The 19,137-nt window shown below is 44.0% G+C and overlaps 1 protein-coding gene across 7 annotated transcripts in view; it reads left to right on the top strand.

The window, feature by feature from the left end:
- The window catches only part of cux2b (cut-like homeobox 2b), a 95,997-nt gene that overhangs the window by 53,484 nt on the left and 23,376 nt on the right, over positions 1 to 19,137 (top strand). For all 7 annotated transcript variants that reach the window (XM_026186165.1, XM_026186163.1, XM_026186166.1 and 4 more), the window contains one exon: positions 12,076 to 12,154. In XM_026186165.1, the coding sequence (XP_026041950.1) occupies positions 12,076 to 12,154 (79 nt within the window). The remainder of the gene's footprint in view (positions 1 to 12,075; positions 12,155 to 19,137) is intronic.

Below are 19,137 nucleotides of genomic sequence, written 5' to 3'. Positions count from 1 at the left end.
GCAGAAAGCTGGTCATTACAATCATGACATCAAATGCCTGGCAGCGGAGGTCAATCAGTGTACATTAACCAAACAGAGCTCGTTTGTTTTACAGCTTTTAGTGGCATGTTGGCACCAGCGTACATGAGCTTTAGGCTGGCATCCAGCGGGCACGAAGGGCCTCCCAGCAGAGCGGGAGTAAGATGGGTCTTGGCCAGCCCTCTAACGGAGGAATATGAAGGAGATAGAGTGTGGGGTGTTAATGTGCCCCCCCTCCTTTTCAAGCATTCAGCCACTCAGGTGATTTATGTAGCTGAAATTAACTACTTTCACATTTGGCATTCATAAATATCTAAAAGGTATACAGTGATGGACAGGTAACTGCCAGAAAGATGCCTTTTTTTTCCTTTCTTTTTGACCCTCCACACTTTTTTGGTCTTTGACATTTGTCATTACATTTGTGTGTGAGTTGGTGCATAGACAAACACACAGGGAACCCAACCCCCACCTGGTCCTAATTATAGCAGATGAAGCCACATTTCAGTGGCACTCCGGTGATCTGTCATCGACAGGCCCTCACCAGTCTGGCTGGGAGTGATATCTCTCTGTAAAATATGTATGACATCAAAAAGCCTTAAAGGTTATTACAAATTAATAATGAGTAGTGGGCTGGGAGCAGTAAAAAATAGCCTTCCCTTGGTGTCGTGTTTAAATGTTTAATTTAACATGCTCCAGTATAAATGTGGACTGCCTCCCAGCAAGATGTGCAAAGGGCCCCGAGGCCTCGCCAGACTGCTGGAGGTCTGCGGCGTACAAACCCAGACTCCTACGCCGGACTAACGTGTATTAAAAGCGACATTCAGATTAGACTGATTCATGCAGATGTGAATGATCGCCCGTCTGGAGCCGTCAAGTGTTTTTGAAAAGGCGCCTCTTCATCTGCGCCTCTCTAAGAGCATAACGAATGAAAAAAAAAAAAAAAAACACTAAAGGAAGTAGTTTTACTCGCATCAAGCGCAAATTCTCGGAAGACTCGGAGACACAGAAAAGCTCTTTCTGAGCGTTTCTCTGAAGCAAGTCGAATCATTGGCCCTGAACCCCCCTCACAGTAATGTCTGAAGACACTGTACAAAATTGCCTTATTTATGCCTGTAATGTAAGCTGTCTGTTCTACTGTCGCTCATTCTCTGTGGAACCAACGATGGTGGCAGCCGAGTCTGGAGTGAATTTGCCGGGCGACTACCTAGGAAACATCAACAGTCATTAATTATGTAAAAACTCCTCTCATAGTGGGAGCAGAAAAAAGCTGCATACAACTGCAGCGCCTGCTTCTATTAGACTCAATGTACTCTACAATGAGCCCTCGCTGCCTGGGGGCGTGGAGGGATTATCAGCCTACCACCACGACCCCCACAACGACACACACACGGGCTGTACAGTACGCTCACACTGGCACACTAAATGTGACGTTCCATTAAGTTCTGCACAAATGCATGCTTGTGTTTAGCTGCGGCGGAGAGGAGCACAAATCTCTGTGCTTGTCTCTCCTTCCTAGTCACCCCATCATTCACTCCTCTCCTTCGCAGGTCCTGTTTCTTTTCCCCGGCAATTGTCTACTTTCCGGCTTTTTCACTACAATGAATGAGATCGGCAAATCTGACAGGACAAATGATACGGCGTGTTTGTCAGGGAAGGCTGGGTGAAGGGGGCCGTTTGATTGTTGATAGTGCCGCCACCAACGTCACTCTCGTTCTTCCTCTATTTGGAGCCAAATTAACCGCAGAGCCGTCCTACGCGGGGCCTACCTGAGATCTTCTTCCGAGCCCTTGCGATTGACAACGGCAGATTTATCAAGCAAATAATGGACCTAATTTCTGCACCATGTGTTTCCGATCCGTCTTCTGCCTGCAACAGACGCCGGATTGTTTGGCAGACTTCAAGCCATCTCCACACCGTTCGCTCCTCTGTCAGCTGCGCTCTTCTAACCGCGGTTCAAGGCTCGTTCATCAGCGCTGTTCTTTTTAGCGGATGCGGCTTTGGCATGATGTTCCTCCATGCTGAAACAAAGGCAGCGCTGACACCTGTAATTAATTAGGCTATTATGCATTCCGCAATGATAATTGCCTCACTGGAAAGTCACCAGCCTTCTAAGAGGGAGAGAGAGGAGAGGTGGCTGGAGAGCGCTATCCATCATAGAGGAGCACTCGCACTCCCTCTTTCGCTGCCTCCCTCTCCTCTCGTGTCATGCTGTCTCACCTTGACTAGTGTAGGCAGGGCTAGAGAAACACTGTCAACATGTGTCTGGGGGGGCGAGATATGCAGCTGTGCCTCCCCCTTAACTAGAGCTGCTCCACCAGCGGCCTGCCAGGGTCCATCCACTCCAGGGCTTTGGCTCACATTGGCACAGTTACCCGTGACACCCCATCTGTTGTAGCTCTGTTCACTAGGGCAGTACAGTGCCGGGATAATGGGGGCACTTTATTGTTATAATTAGCCCTTACCTACACTTCTCCTCTCTTCTCTTCTCTCCTCTTAACAGTTCTCCCAGCACAGAAATCTAGTCCAGGTGCACTCATTACTACTTTTCGCAGCCCTCCTTCTCAGCACATCAACCGGTGCCTTCATCTTACCCTCAGCACGCCCGCGCTCCCTTCCATCATGCCGTGATGGATACATTTTCAGGAGACACACTTTCCTCAAGGTTTAGGTCACTCGGTGCTTGAAACATTTGAAAGAGCAAACTCAAAGAAAATGACAACTCCCGTCTTTTGAACTACAAAGACGTTCAAAAAAGATTTGTTTTCTCTTCTCCGTTTGTCTCTCGTCGGCTCTTGACTTTGACTTTGCTGTGACTTTGAGGTGTTAGTACGGAGGCTGGTGCTTTTGAATTTTGTTGAGAGGGTGGGAAACACAGTGGTTCTACCGCCTGTTGATGATGACTGGGGGGGGGTACCCAGAAGGCACCTGCTGCCTAGCGGAGACAGCAGGCCCTTTGATCTCGGTTTAATGTCGTGCCATGTTCTCTGTCTCTCATGCAGCGACACGTGCCACGTCCGTCAGGATTACGTCAGCCCCACCTTGATCTGTAGAGGTTTGCTGTCTCTCTCTCTCTCTCTGTCTGGGTCATTATCAGCATACTACACTGGGGCATTGACCTGAAGTCTCTCTCCTCTTACACAGTATATGTAGATTTGCAGTTTTAGCCATGTTAGCTGCTGTAGAGAAAATGATGTTGGTGTATCCACCTTTAGGCTCCAACTGAAGTATCTTGCAACTATTAGATGCAAACCTTAAGTCTTCAAAGGATGACATGTGTCTTTATATCTAACATGATTCTGAATTATTAATTTGGCAAATCTTATATATGATTGTATATAAAAGATTAATGTAGCCATCCTGAGGTTGTCCATTGGTTTTATTTTAAAGCCTTGAGTTTAATATTTTGGCTGTCGCCATCTTGGTTATTTGAACCAAGCAGGTGTAGAAGTAAGTCTGTTTGGGTGAGAGGAGTGCTAACACTAGCAAACCATACTAATAAGATGCGCTGACCCACTTGCATATGTGTTTCTGGGAGTTTTTCTGAAATTTGCAAAAAAAAAGGCACAAAAATAGGAAAAAACTAATGTTTGCAACTTGCTATTTGCTGCTATATGCTTTACATATATAAAATGGTAGAATTTACTTAGAAAAACTGGAGCACAGATTTCTTGGATGGGCTGCTCTGTATAATTAACTGCACAGCAGGCTCTAATATTTGTCAGATAATTCCATTAAAAATGCTCCAAATGGCACCGAGAGAGTTGAGAGGTCAGGTGCAGTGGATTGAATTAGTGGATGTAAAGCAGAGCTGAGCTTCAGCCGCAGACACCTGTGTCAGCACACCTGTAAAAGTGGCCACACCTCAAATAATGCATAACTTTAAGCCTTAGAACAGGGGTGTCGAACTCCAGGCCTCGAGGGCCGATGTCCTGCAGGTTTTAGATAACACCCTGGGTCAACACACCTGAATCGAATGATCAGTTTATTACCAGGCTTCTGGAGAACTTCAAGATATGTTCAGGAGGTAATTTAGCCATTTAAATCAGCTGTGTTGGATCAAGGACTCATCTAAAACCTGCAGGACACCGGCCCTCGAGGCCTGGAATTTGACACCTGTGCCTCAGAATAATTTAAATTGATTGTTTTTTTGTTTTTTTTTAAACCCTTCATAACACAAATTTTTGCACTAGGATATAAACCTGTTTATTTTGTTTGTTTTTTTCTGCTTTAAATTTGTTCCTTGTAACTTAATTTTGGGGGGAGTATTCAAGGAACTGCGGTAGTTCTGGCTTCAGTTTCAGTCCCTGAGTTTGAGCATTAAAACCTAGCAAAGCTTATTATATCTCATCATTCAGACATGTTTTTTTTTGTTAACTGCCGTATAAAATATCTGTGGTAGTGAACGTGGTCAGTGCTAACATGTATGTCAATGTTAACAAGCCCCCAGCAAACAGTTTCTCTCACATTACGGTGAGCATGCTGACGTTAGGATATAGCTCAAAGCATGACTTCCTGTACAGGGTTGCCTGCTAAAGCCTACATGATACTCCATTGTGGACGCAGACTGTAGAAGCCCCGACAGCCAAGTAGTCATTCCTGCTATGCTTCTTCGATGTTCGCCAACTGGATCAGATGCATAGTTGGTGCATTCTAATGTAAATTCTCTATTGATGAGTCTTTAAAAAAAGGCTGGCCTTCGAACATCTGCACAGACCCTTGAACTCCCTGTTTGATGGCTAAGTTTGCATCACTGAGACCCAAGTGCAGCTGAGCAGACTCGCGGACACGGAAAGTATATAACCACAGCCTAATCCAGTAGCAGCTGTAAAATGCTATATGAAAACCTTTCTGCCTTCTTCTCCTCAGGTTAATAGGGTCTTGAAACCTATATTGGATTTTTTTCTGGTGTACACTTTATAAGGTCCTACTCTGCCTCCATTCATTGTACCATTCAAATATCATTCAACTATTCCAATACAGTTGAGCCTCTCCCCTTGGGCTTACAGGCTACCATGAATGGTGTCAAATTTTCACATTGAATATGTCATTGCTTTTGTTGCAGCATGTATTCACATGAGGAGCGGATAAGTGGTTCAGAAGAATATTGGTTTGGTCAGCTTTGGCCATTTATTTGGCTGAGACGGCAGCTCTGCAGTGGCTGAGTGGCGGCAGCGTCAGTCTTTTGTGAGCGCGGCGCATTGACTGACAGGCACCGCTGATTGGAATTGACGTGGCGACGAGATGTGTGTCAGTACTCTGACTGCTCATCTCACCGGGCACCCAGAGATGGCTGCAGCCACCGCCATGCTGCCACCACCGCTCCAAGATGGGTGTCACCATGATTAAATCTGCCCTCAAACACAGGCTGAATGAGAGCAACTTGATGTATATGTGTGTGTGTGTGTGTGTACGTGGGAGTGCATGTGTGGGTGTACACGGGTCCCTCAATGTCCAGACTGTATTGCAATAGTGTTTACCTCTGACTCTCTCCTCCACCCACTCATCAGTCACTCCTCACCAACTCATCTCTGCGCTCCCGCCTCTCCTGTGAACCTACTCTCAAAGCAAAACAACCGCCTGCAGTGACAGCTGCACAAGTGCTGGGCCTGCATGGCTAAGATCAGATCTCTTTCCTGCTTCTGAGGAGAAAATGATGATAGTTTTCTCTTCTTTTTTTTTTTGCATTTGTTTTCGTTTTAACATACAGATCACATAAAAGAAACTGAAAGCAGATAACTCACAGGTTTCCTCCGTGAATTGTCTTTTACAATCGAAATTTTGCTGTGTTTCACAGAGGCATTCCCGTGACCAGTCAGTCATTAAAAAGTCATCTTGAAATTATTTTAACTCTTTTGACCTTTATTTAAGGTTATTTATTTTATTTATTTATTTATTTATTTAAGGCTATAAATTACCGAGTGAGATGCTGAATAATTTTGCTGTAAATGATGATTTACAGATGAAGGACCCACTGACCAGGAAATCCGCACAGGTGCTGATGTCTGAAATAACAATTTGGCTGATGGATGATAACAATATTTTTTTTGTTTACCAGTTTTTGGTTATTTATTTATTTATTCATTTTTTTGGCGCTAGGGAAACAAAGAAATTTTGCATGGAAGCCACTATGAGATACTTTATCAAAGTAATTTTACTCAGGACAGGTCAGAATGAATGTTGTTTATAGGGATGCACCGCTGGGTATCTCTATAAACAACATGCATAGCACAGATAATTATCAGCCACAGCCACGGGTAAATGTCACCTTATTTCCAGAGTGGCAGTCAACAAGTGCACCCCTAAAATAGTATTACCTCCAGACTGGGAGAAGTCAGTCCACTAAAACCAATGTTTGGAAATGTAAAAAAAAATCAAACAATCACTGGGGGTTATATACTGAATATATGTTATAGAAATGTATCTCAGGAAAGAACAATAACGATCGTATTTTGGCTTATCTCCTGTATCAGCTCCAAGGAGCAAATATTTGTCACATATCCAGCAGATTCTTCCGGAAATTCTGGTGACAAGTGGTGCTGTGGTGGTAGTGGGCTTCCCACTGTTTTGTTCTAATAAGCATGGAGCGGGACCGGGGTTGTTGTGACATCCTGTCAGCCTGTGGGCTGGACTGGAGCTCAGTGAGCAGCACAGTAGGATGGACTCCCTCTGATTGTGCGCTGACCTTTGCATCATGGGGAAGATGACAGGTAATTTAGAGGCCTCAGGGACTGCGGAACCATACATTTTCTGTCCCCAAACCACCCCCAGCGACGACCACATTCACCTTGAGATGGAGGCGGCGCATCCGTGAATACACACATGCACACACTAACTCAGAGAGAATGAAATGGCACGCTGCTCACACGGAGGCACAGATGCATATGCAGACATGCTCCAAGCATTCACACATTTATTTGCACACTCTCCGCGTTGACACCCGCCCAACACCCCCATCATTGTCGCACACTCTAATCACCTGCATCATCACAACCCATCCTCAAACAACCAAATCACAGGGGGTGGCAAACTGGTAAGGCAGAGGGGGGAAACGATGATTTAGTGTGATAATTGCATAATCACCAGTTGTGATAATTGTAATTGATGACTGCATAATTGCTAATTGCGCTCTTTATGGGAACCTCTCTTTTCTGTTGTCTCTCTGTCTCTCTCTCTCAGCATTGCTCAGTAGCCCTTCATGCTGCCTCCTCTACTTCATTCTTGACTTGTTCTCCTTTATTTATTCCTCTCTCTTCAGCACATGCTAGCTATTTCTCACATACACACATAGACACTCACTAGTGGGCACTGTAAGTATTCTCAAAGGCTTATCAGTAAGTATTTCCCAGCAGCCTTGTCCCAGAGGCTGTGCTCTGCCCACTCCGCTGCTGCGTGAAGAGTTATGGAGAAGCGTTAACAGGTTTCCTTTGTCTCTCTTTTGCTGCTCTGCCTCAGGCTTTATTCCTCTTTGGAAAATCAACCTGCGGCCAAGCCCATTCCCTTGGTAGCCATATCCTTAATCATGAAATGGGTGAAAACAAAGAAAGAAATGTGAGCCAAACCCAGGGCAAGAGCCATATCACACAGCCAAAAGAGGAGAAGTGATTTGGTAGTTATAGACCTACCTTGAGCTGCACCTGTTCTTACAGGTCCTGATTTTTGGCAAGCTGTTGTCATCCTGAGACCAACAACACGCCCGGAATAACTGCCTCAGACCAAAAAAAAAAAGAAAAGAAGAAGGATTAAGAAAAACAAGCTATCCGGTACTTAAGAGCAGTGTGAAGGTTTTTTTCTCCACACTGCTGCTACAGCTTCACTAATATCATGATATTATAAAAGCACAAGTTTGGACAGTGTGTGTGTGTGTGTGTGTGTTAACATAATGCCAAGGAGGAAAACATCAGTTTAAATAAGCAACTGTGGCTGCCATTCAAAATCTTGGAAGGGTTATAAGGCCATTTCCAGACAGGTTGCAGTCCTGGGCACCTGCAATGAGAGATGATTCACAAGTGCTAAACCTTCAAGGCAGATGCCAATCTTTACAGGAGTGAATGTTCCAGCAAATTCGCCCCAAGATTAAACCGTGCAGTGCTGAGAGAAACTAAATAAACCCCGAACATTACATCTCACACTTACATCTCAGGCCTCGGTTAGCGTTTTAAAATTCATAACATTAAAATTAAAAAGAGGATGAACAATTATGGCTTTGTGCCTAGTAGTCGTAGCAGCTACTTTTGGCTGTTCCCTTAATCACAATTGGTGACCACAGCTGTAGCTCCCTGCATATCTGGCAGATTTTTATGCCAGCTTCACTTCCTGATGTGTCCCCCAAGAGATTTGTCTGCTCCCAGGATTGAATCGGGGTATTTAACTTGTTAGGCAAATGCGTAAATCATACACTACGGAACCACTTGCCAGGAGAAAGTCTCTTCTCACTAAAACAACATGGCATCATATCTTAGGTTTGTAAAGTTGCATTTGAACAAACCATGACACTTCTGGAAAAATGTCCTTCAGACAAACGTGACAGACAAAGTGGAGATGTTCGGCTTTAATGCACAGTTCTAGGTTTGGTGAAAAGAACATGCAGAATATTAGCACAAAGGGCTCATACCAACTGCCAACCACAGTGGTGATGTGGTGATAATTTGGGCTTGTTTGGCAGCAAAGAAACTGGGCACCTTGCAGTCACTGAGTCCACCATGAACTTGTCTGTATACCAACGTATTCTTGGGTCAAATGTAAGCCATCTGTCTGACAGATAGAGCTTGGCTGAAAGTAGGTTATGCAACAGGACAACAGCAGCAAAATAAAAGAATCAAGATGATCTCCACAGCATTTTAGCGTTGGTAAAATTAAACAGAAAAGGGTTCCTTCAAGCTCCAAAAAGTTGATTCTGTTCATCTGGATGTGGCGTTTTCAGTGGAGGAAACGTTTCGTCACTCATCCAAGTCTCAGCTGATTGCAGGTTTCCCCAATCTTATAAACAGTACATTTGCATAATGATTGAAACTAGCACCACTGATGAACAATGGGCTGTGAGGTCAGCTTTTTGATTAATATGCAAATTGTCATGACCATCGATCAACAACCATTTCTTCAAGTTATTTCTGCTAAAGGTGATTCTACAAGCTACTAAATAATGGTTCTGTAGTTTTTCCACAATCTGCTTCTGCATGTTGGCTTACTTTTTATTATATAAACAATGATGTGGTGTAATGTCAAATGAGCTGTTGTTCAAGTGAGTTTGCATATAAATAATTGTAAGATTTGGTTTATGTCCTGGTGTGAAAAACCATAGTATTAAGAGGGTTTTACTGTAAATTTAAGTTGAGAAGAATGTGATTCATATGGATATTTAAAGTGTATGAGCAAAATATATTTTTTTATTTAACAAAGCAGGATTTTTAGTTACATATTACGTTGGTGACATATCTGGCAGTTTAATATCTAAGCTAAAACTTGGGTAACAATGAAATTGCACGTTAGTAAGTGACAAAGCAAAGTTAAATCAGCAGCATAAACACAGATATTTGACTGAAACATAATTTTGAGTCAAATAAAATTTATCTCTACATTTAAAGGATGCTAGAAAAAGTTTGGGTTAGCTAACAAAGCAGAAACTTAGCTGTATTATTCATGTTTATACTTCTAACCTTTCTCAAATGTCCTAATGCATTCCTAAACATAGCAAGTTATCCATAATACTGGTGTGTTTGTCGCTATCCAGGAGTTCAGGATAGTCTTGGACAGGTTTTTCTGGTAATATTTGCCTAGCTCACCTGTGTTTTCATGGTATAACAATGCAAATGCAAGAAGCAATTCCACATTTTAGTGTCATCAAAGATTAGTCAACGTAATAATACTGTAGTAGCAGACTGTGAACTAAAGCTGGCACTGGATCTTTGTGATGTCATCATAAACACTGATCGGCTGAGGTACTTGTGATCCCAGGGGTATCATACAAATGCTGGTCCCTGTGCACCAGCTCCATATGCTCATATCAGTTAGACTTGTGGCTCGAAAAGCCCACGTGCTTGACTGGAGGTGGATTATCGTGGTCCTGAGGATGACTCTGTGATTATGCACAACACCTCAAAGTGCTTTGAGGAAAGGTAGATTTGTGTGGGGGTGTCTTTACGCAGAGCGGACACTAACTTGAGAAGGCATCAGACGGGCGTGTGATTGATGTCTTTGCTAGCGTCTGTAGGCAGGTTAATGGTGTGATTGTGAAGGTAATCTTCGTGTTCTCTCATTAAAGGATGATGGAGGGCCAGCAGACCCTGGAAGATGGAGCCTTGGCTGGTGCCTTCACAAGGAGCTCGGGCTTTTTACATATGCAGTTGGGAGTCTCATTTGATGTATATGCTTTGAGGAAGGCACGCCAGCCAGCAGACTGTCAGTGAAAAGTTGATGACTAGCTGTGGGATCAGCCACCCTGCTGTAGTGGCCATGTAGATGAGGTGTAAGCTCAGGTTGGTGATAGTTTGTCTTGGTGTCACAGAGTGGTGTTGTTGGTTTGCTCATTGTCACGCTGAAGAGAGGAGAAGGAGACTTTTTAGTTACTGCCTCAAAAACAAGCTCTGGGTCACCAAACTGCTCCTCCTCGGGAAGCAAGCATAAAAACAGTGTCTCATCATTGGGAATAAAGCCCGCCTCAGCTGAAGCAGCTCAGTTGTTGATGTACTCATAAGCAAAAGATAAAGCCGGAACGTTATTTATGGTGCCATTGAGCTTCACGCATTTTCACTGTTTGTGCACCAACATGCCAACATTAATGTCATGTTCCAAAGGGACAGGGGAGACGGGTGACTGGGGGAGGATGGGGGCAAATGGAGGGTGGTGGGAGGGTTAAATATGGGTAGAGCTGAGTGAAACAGAACAGCATAGTGTAGCAGGCAGCTGACTGAGAGCGGCAGACTATTGCATCTGTATTGATTGGGCTCCAGCCTTTTCCATTTTCCATGAACTCCTCGGAGCTGCTCCAAGTGGGAGTGATGGGGGGATTTGCCTGATCTTTATGATATTTCTTTAAACATGATGCTGTCGTTATGCCTCCCTGGGGAAGACACCAGCCATTTCCAGTAAATCAAAGGCTCTGCGTCCCTCGCTGTTTTCCACACACCTTATTTATAACCCCACTAAACCGCCCCCAACACATTGCCACCATTCTCATAAGTGTTTTCTGCCTTTGCAAAATGAATGTTTTTTCTTTTCTTTTTTTTCCTTCGAGTGCAGCCGTACTGATGAGGAGGGGCTTAGCCATACTGCACACTTGACCCACTGTTGTGGAGTCCATTGAGCCAATTCAAGTCTGTAATCAACAGTGACAGAAATGACACGGACAATAGATGACAATAATTTGAATTCTATCTGCTTTTGGAGTGGGGGGCCATTTGAACAAGCCTGATCTGATTTACTGTTGCATGAGGACATGGAGAGGCAGATTCTGACTTACGAAAACAGGCCTGAGGTCTTAGCGGGAGCTGGGAGCAGAGTAACCCACATACCCACTAGTGCAGGTGCCCTCTCCATGGGGCCAGGTGGTAGCTAATTCACTTTCTTTGTCCCTCCTAATGAATCGTTAATTGGTTTGCATCACCCGCAGCGCCAAGGATAGCAGGTGCTGAGTGCTGCTGGTGATGGAGGCCACTGGCAAGTCTCCTCGCACACACCAGCACCTACATTTAACAGGCCAAATGTCACCTCGCAACATGTAGCATCTTGGCAGTGACACAGCAAGGACATGGTCATAGTTTATACCTTGTTTCTCTAGTTGTCGCAGATTATGTACAGTAGAAGCCACGCAGCATTTTTCCGGTATGCACATATAAAAGACAAGCAGAAATGTTTGATTTATCGGCAGGATGCTGTGAGGCTGACCTTTGCTCTCGCTACCATTCATTTATTGCGAGCAATAGGAGAGTTTGCATGCTTTCTGCTCTGTGTAAAAGCGTCAATTTAATGCCTGCAGTGCAAATATTCTGTGCATTGTGAGTTAGTCGTGTGCCAGGATCCTATCAGTCCGTGTTTTCCTTAATGGCATCTTCTCCCCTGCAGGTGGTTGCTCTGAACAAGCGCAGTAAGGAGGCAGAGTCTGCGTTCCTGGGAATCTACAAACAGCTTATCGAGGCCCCAGGTGAGTCTCCCACTAAGACCTGAGATGTGCATCTTCACAAACAACAGCAGCGGCAGCAGCATAAACACCGGCGTTACTCCTAGAATTATGTCTCTCCCTTCCAAGATCCCTCCCCAGAGATCAATTCCCTATCACTGGACCAGGCCTCTAAGTGTACACGCAGAGACATATCATGCATATGTGAAGAAAAAAAGTAATTTTCTTACCATAGATAGATATGGTGGAACAGTATATGATACAAGATGCATAAAACCCTATAGCCTGTGGCTCTTATCTGTTTTTCAAAGTCTACGCTCTCAGAGCGGTTTCCAAAACTCTGCGTGAGGCCACTTCAAAACCCAGCACTGGTCCTTGAGTGTAGCCTGGCTGAGGAGCGAACACATCCTTGAGGAGCTTTGCTGTTGATTGTGGAGGGCCAATTAAAATCCCAACTGAAGTCTGGCTCTGTGCGGAACGCGGGTCTGATGAGGCCAATGGGGGGAAAAAGGGGGGAAAGACAGTAAGTAAGAGCAGAGGAAAGACATATTGCGTGTTTATTTAGTTGTTATTTCAATGCCACGCAGGGCACATGTACTGTATTGCTCTTTGTTGCAGGAGACGGCAGCAAAACGCAGCCCAATCTCAGTCTAGATCAGAGAAACACTTGTGGCAGGAGTAGAGAATGCTGTTTACAGATTCAATGAATACAAGATAAAAGTCTGCGTCAGAGAAATAGCGACGGCGGCAACTGACTTTTAAAGGTCTCCATTTTTCCTTGAAGTCCCCTGCTTGATATTGCACCACCACACACATGCACACACCCACACACATACACTCTCACACACTTTGAATGGAGTTATTTCCTTGATAAAGATAGTTTTCTTTGAAGATGTATTCAGTTTGATTTTCTGACCTATACCTTTTATATCGAGGCCTTAATTCAAGCCTAGGAGGGTCTTGTGAGATATATATTGTCAAAAAACTCTCTCAAGTAGCAAATAGAGTCAACTAAGAGTTATGTTATGTTCAAGAACAAAGACTGATAAATTAAAAACAAAAAAAAACAAAAATCAAAGGCTGCTGTCATCCAACACCTGCTGTTAAGAAAAAGCATTTGTTTGCAGGGTAACGACTATCTTTTTTCTATCCGTGTTTCTTTATATCGAGTGTATTTATTCACCCCGCCTGTGGTCATTATATCGAGTATGCAGGAGTAGACATTCCTGTATCAGGTTACATCAGGTGACGTAGCGCAGCCAGCCTCCTACCTCCATTTGACCTTATATTTACAAAGGGAGTCTGTTTCACTGTAGCACTGCGACTCATACAGAGTGAAGCGAGTTGTTTTCACTCTCAGCACTCCGCAAAGGTCAGGGAGTTAGCTATGGTACTGAACACCATGAGGCAGTCATTGCTTGTAACTCCACGGGAGCATGACTTAATACGGTTATAACTACTCAATGAAAACTGTAATAACAGCGTAATGATAACCTTACGTTTAGTGCAACATTGATTTTTTTACTCAGCTGAGCAGCGGTGACAAAATTACAGAATGAAGCTGACAGAAAAACTAAACTTAAAAGTAATTTGTAAGAAGAATTTTCAGAATTTGGATTACATGCTATATGTACTACTAGTATTACTACATTATTCTCAAATAAAGGTGTAGCCTCCTCAGTATTCATTAAAGGTCCTGCTTTTTTACAATCTCAAAAGCATCACTCTCTACACGGCTGTCTGCACTTTTTTACCACAGTGACAGTCACCGTGCTACCCACTGCACTCATGGTGTCACAGCTTTGTGTTTTTTAACTTGTAGGTAAATTGTGACTAGCAATCAAGGTACTAATTGGGGCAAAATGAGAAGAGCACTCGTGAAAAATAATACTATTTAAAAAATAAACAATTGTGAAGTATCTGTCAAATATCAATTCAGGAAAGCTCTGTATGCTCATCTGTTTGTCTGTTATTCACCACAATAACCTTGCCATGGTTGATGCCATTTGGATGACCCGTTTTCATATTTAGATGTATTGCCTTTTGTTATTGCCTGGTCTGTGAGTAGCGCCATACATGCACACAGAGCCATGTTTTTATTTGGCTGTCTTTGTGAGGATAGCCTCTTACCTCTAAGTTTAACAGTTGAACAAAGTGACAAGACTGTACCCGAACCAAATTTGAACTTTCCCTTTAAAATTAAGCTCTTAAAGTTGTCTGGATGCTCCAGCTCGCTGTCTTCCCATTCTGCACAGCTACATTTTTAACAGGCACAGTCACATAACTGTTCTCAGTAACATCTGACACATTTATAGGGCATCTGTAAATTGTAACTGTGACCAAAGGAAGTTAGGTTACACTGAATAAACAGGCTTTTTAAAGGAGAATTAAATAACTTATTTTTTTGCTCCACTTGCCACTCATAAAATATTACATTATCCTGTAATGATGTGGCCAGGGTCTCCATGTCTGTCTGCTAGAATGTCTCACTCTGCAGTTGCCTACTCATTGTCACATGGTGTGGTTTGATCACAGCAGCCAAATCAGTCAGAGCACTGAGTGCTTATGTTTTTGGGCCTTGCAATATCTGCCATCTGTGAGAAGGGCCTACAGTATCCTGTGCATGTTTGTCACTGTACATCTTGCTGCTTGTGTCCAAGGTCACCCCTCCACCCCACACACCCCTCCCCGCCCACCTCTCGCTAGAATGGATGACTCCAGGTACACCGGAGGACAGTCATTTGGCTGTGGCCCCACTTCATTTCTCTCTGCCCCTCAAACACAACAGTGAGCTTTCCCACCATTCCCCCAACAAACGCTACAGCTCATGTATTTTTAATCTTTTGACAGATGCAATTATTCTTTACACGCCGTGCTCGTTAATCTTAATGCAGTTATTACTATTCATTGCAGGACGTTTTTCCCCTCCTATTATTTTATTTGAAAGTGCCTCTCCTTCAGTGTGTGTGTGTGCACGCTCAGTGTGCGCCGGCACCAAGCCTGTGGTCCAATCAGAGCGGGCCGACAGCGGAGTTAATGAATGCAAGAGGAGAACAAGGAAAGAAGGGGGGAGGGGCCCACGGTGCAGAGGCTCAATAAGTGACCTGTTGTATATGGATATTATTAACATGTGGTCACATATCAGTTATTCACTTTGCCACGCACGCTATCGGCTCCAAAAAGCTGTATCCATTACAGTTGCGAGATTCCAGCGTGATAATGCTGCGGTTTGTTAACGCTCCTGTTCAGATTGCAACAGTAAACTCAGAGCAGAAATAACTTTTTGATGCGAGTGATTGAAGTGATTTTTTTCATCTCCTTTCATGAGGCCCCTAAGCCGAGGTGTCAATCCGCTGGAGTGTTTCATTAGCGTTCTATATTTTGATTTGCCTGTGACATCTCCCCATGCTGTGCAGTGTAACTCCTACCCAGTCTGGGGCTTGAAAGAGGCCTGTTAACAGTGTTTCCCTAACAATGTTTATATCACCTCCACATGGTTTTGATCAGCGCACATAAACACCTCCTGATCACTGAATGCTGAAAAACAGTGGCAGCTTCTGCCTGAATTCATCGGTTTCCCAGAGATGCTCCTGACTTCGTCTCTGTCTTCTTCCTCGCCTTCTCTCCTGGAGTGTGCGAGTGCGCGTGCGTGCCTGTTCGAGTGGCGTTTGAACGTGTGCGTTTGTTGCCACCTCTGTGAGAGCAAGGAGGCCCTGTCGCCAGGGGCGTAGCCCTGAGACTGACGCTCCAGGTGTTTGCTCTTCCTTTCCTCCTCGTAGTTCACACACTCATCCCTCAGGATCCACCCCGCTCCCCCTCTCCTTTAGAACACATCGCCTTTTATCTGAGCGGGGAGCTCACTGAGACTTTCTGAAGATTCTGATCTGAATACACCCCTCTAAGTGTGTATGTGTGTCTGTGTTGGGGCCTACGGCGTGTCTGATGTGTGTGTCTATTTATGTGGAAATGTTATGACAACAGCGCTTGCTAGTGGTGACCGCGAGCACTGCAGACGAGAGCCCAGGCACAAGCAGCTTTTTTGCCACATTAAGGCGCGCGTCGTCTTGTGTTAAGAGATGCTTGTAAGTGCCTCACATATTCGCATCAGATTTTTCCCTCGGCTATGAGATTATCTGAATGCAGCACGCTGACCTTAGTAATTCAGAGTCGTTCAGATGCATAAAGAATAGTTGTCCTTCTTCAACCTCCCATATACAAATGCGAGCACCAGCAAGAGAGGCCTGCAAGGCACGGCGAGCTGGCTTTATTGTAATTGTGCAGCTGAGTACCTACAGTCAGGAGGAGAGTGAAGGAGAAGTGCCTTGTGCATTTGTGGCAGTCCTGTTGGAAAATAAGGGCATATAAAAGCTGATGGAAAAATGAAAGCTCTCTGGGCGGGACGAGATTATGCACAAGTGATTAATAAGAGCAGTAATAAACAAAGGCCCAGGAGATGTTTGAGGTGCTTAATAATGCATTATGTTCATAAAAGAGCCGGGGCCTCTCCAACTGATCCCTGTGGAGTAAGAGACCCCAGAGGGACCAGGAGAGTGTGCTCTTAAAAGACAGCAGCGTGTGTGTGTTTGTGTGCATGTGTGTAGGAATGCATGTGTGTGCGTGCGTGTCTAACCAAAGTATTCAAAAATTTTTTTAAACAATAGGCCGGTATATTTGATGAGGTTATATCATTGTGATTTGTCTTACAAGTCTAATAAAACAAGACTGGGAGGTAGGTGGTTTTATCATTGTCACATTTCCAGTGAAGTTTGGTTTGGATGTTATTGGCACATCTTTTTTTCACTGCAGCATCTCGTGTTAATTTTAAATGCTGTCTAGCTCTACTCTTTGTTCCAAAGCCCCGGTCTTTGTTCTGAGCTTTAAAATGTCTCGGTATTGATGTCATTCCTTCTTCGTCCTTCAGTCTGTCAAACAAAGACGCAGAACGGCAATGAAAAAGAACAGGTTAAAAAGTTTCTCTTTCAGCTTTGTTTTGTTCGTGCACACAAAAGCCTCCGCTTCCCACAATCATATTTTTTCATTCCACCTTCTATCTTTTTTCATTATTTTTTTATTTATTTATTTTTTATTTTAGCGTTTTCTCACTCCTGCCACATCAAGGTAAAGCGAGACTTGGGTTTGCTATCTGAATATCAAATGCTCGTTGGTTTAAAATACGCCACAAAAGGAACAAAGTTATGTTTCTGAATTTGCTGCAAGTGGTTTGTGTTTCTTCTAATCAAAACTAATCTTTGACTGGTTGCGGGAAAGAGGCACCGTTTTATTCGATACATCTTATGTCACGATGCATTGTGTGCGAAGGTGAGAGCGAAGCTTTAGTGTTCTGTCAACCTAGTTTTAATCCTTGACAACAATATTACAGCAGTCTTGCTGTTTGTTGCAGCAGCGTCAGAGCATGTTTATGGACCTTGAAGTCCACTCAGAGGGAAAAAAAAAAACAAGACTGTTTTGAATGAAAAGAAAAAACCTTGGAGCACAGCCTTGTAAATTAATTTGTTCGTGTTGTATGATGGGAACACAGCTGGCCTCATTAACATGCGCACAACAAATAATTATAGCTTCTTTTTTTTTCTCTCTCTTCAGCCAGCCAATGCTTGGCTAATGGGCTTGCTGGGTTAATTATGTCAGAGCGTAATTACACAGGGCCCAGGGAGACATAATGGTGCACCCTACTGCGCCCACACCGCCTAATGATGGTGTATCGCTGACAGGGCCAAGACGGACCGCCCCGACACACCTGCTTGTCTTGGCGCACGCCACGCTCGTCCACCCCCACCCACCTAGACGCGCAGCCTGAACCTGTGCACCCTCCACCTCCCCCCCGGTGTCACACGCCATCCGCCGAGCCAGGCTCTGACTGCTGGACCGAAGGCTCACCCAGACACAGAGTAGCTGCTTTGAGATGTGTAACCACACAGAAACAGCAGCACAGTGACCACAAGCAAGGAGCTACAGGGTGGTAACCTCATTATCGCTCAGCTAAAGTGATGAAACTCAATATCAACATAGCGAGTGAGGTGGCGTGAAAACTTTAAAAAGTCACGCTAACCTTTTGTTGAGGATCAGTTGGGGTTACATTAATCAAATGGGTATTGTTTATGTAGTTTGGCCTTCTCTTATGTTGGTATTAATTACATTGTAATTTCTAATTAAGGATGCACACACAGCAAGATGAGCGAGACAGCCAGAATGAAAATCTGCAGCATGCCCATGCATCTTCTCTACTTCCAGTTTTCTCACATACAGTTAACGATTAGTGGCAACTTCTCATGGATGCGGACGATTAAGAAAGAAACCATGTACAACATCATCAATAATGTGGCGACATCAGTGTGAAACAGTATTTTATGCTAACCTGTTGTTTTTTTCATACTTATATCTAAGTTTTGCAGAGCACCTGACCTGTTCAGGGTTTAGAATATGGCCTTTACCACAGACTGTATATAAAAGATGGATGTATTCACTGTGAACTTCCCAACACGTTCTCAATCCCAAAGCGTAATATGTTGCGCTAGGTGACAAATTGTCAACATATTACGCTTGCGGACACCCATCACGTCCCTAAATGACGAGATCGGAAAAATTAGAAAACACGAGAACCGTTTGGAATCAATCTACACATGTTCATTCATTTTACTTAAATCGCTTTGGAAAACACTATTTAACGTCATTAAAGTGCTGGTTAAGGTTAGGGATAAGGTTATGGTTAGGGTTAGGGCTGGAATACATGGCTGGAGCGTGTATTACCACGTGTATACCATTATCATTCTACTGGATTTCACCCATAACTCGGCGCATAGCATAACAACAGGGAAGGTCACCTTTCGCGTTCCTCAGGAACACCGCGGGATGTGACAAATTGTCGGGATGTTACGCCTCGGGAGTGAGAATGGGCTGGAACTTCCCCCTTATGTTTTATTGTTTTTCCGAGTCAGAAGTTACCACATGTGGATGAGATGGAGGCGTTCAGCAAGTCGCATTCATAGCCT

Source organism: Astatotilapia calliptera, chromosome 12 (genome assembly GCF_900246225.1).
Source record: "Astatotilapia calliptera chromosome 12, fAstCal1.2, whole genome shotgun sequence".
Classification (NCBI taxonomy): domain Eukaryota; kingdom Metazoa; phylum Chordata; class Actinopteri; order Cichliformes; family Cichlidae; genus Astatotilapia; species Astatotilapia calliptera.
The sequence above is the reverse complement of the archived record's forward strand: the minus strand, read 5'-3'. Positions and strand labels throughout refer to the sequence as shown.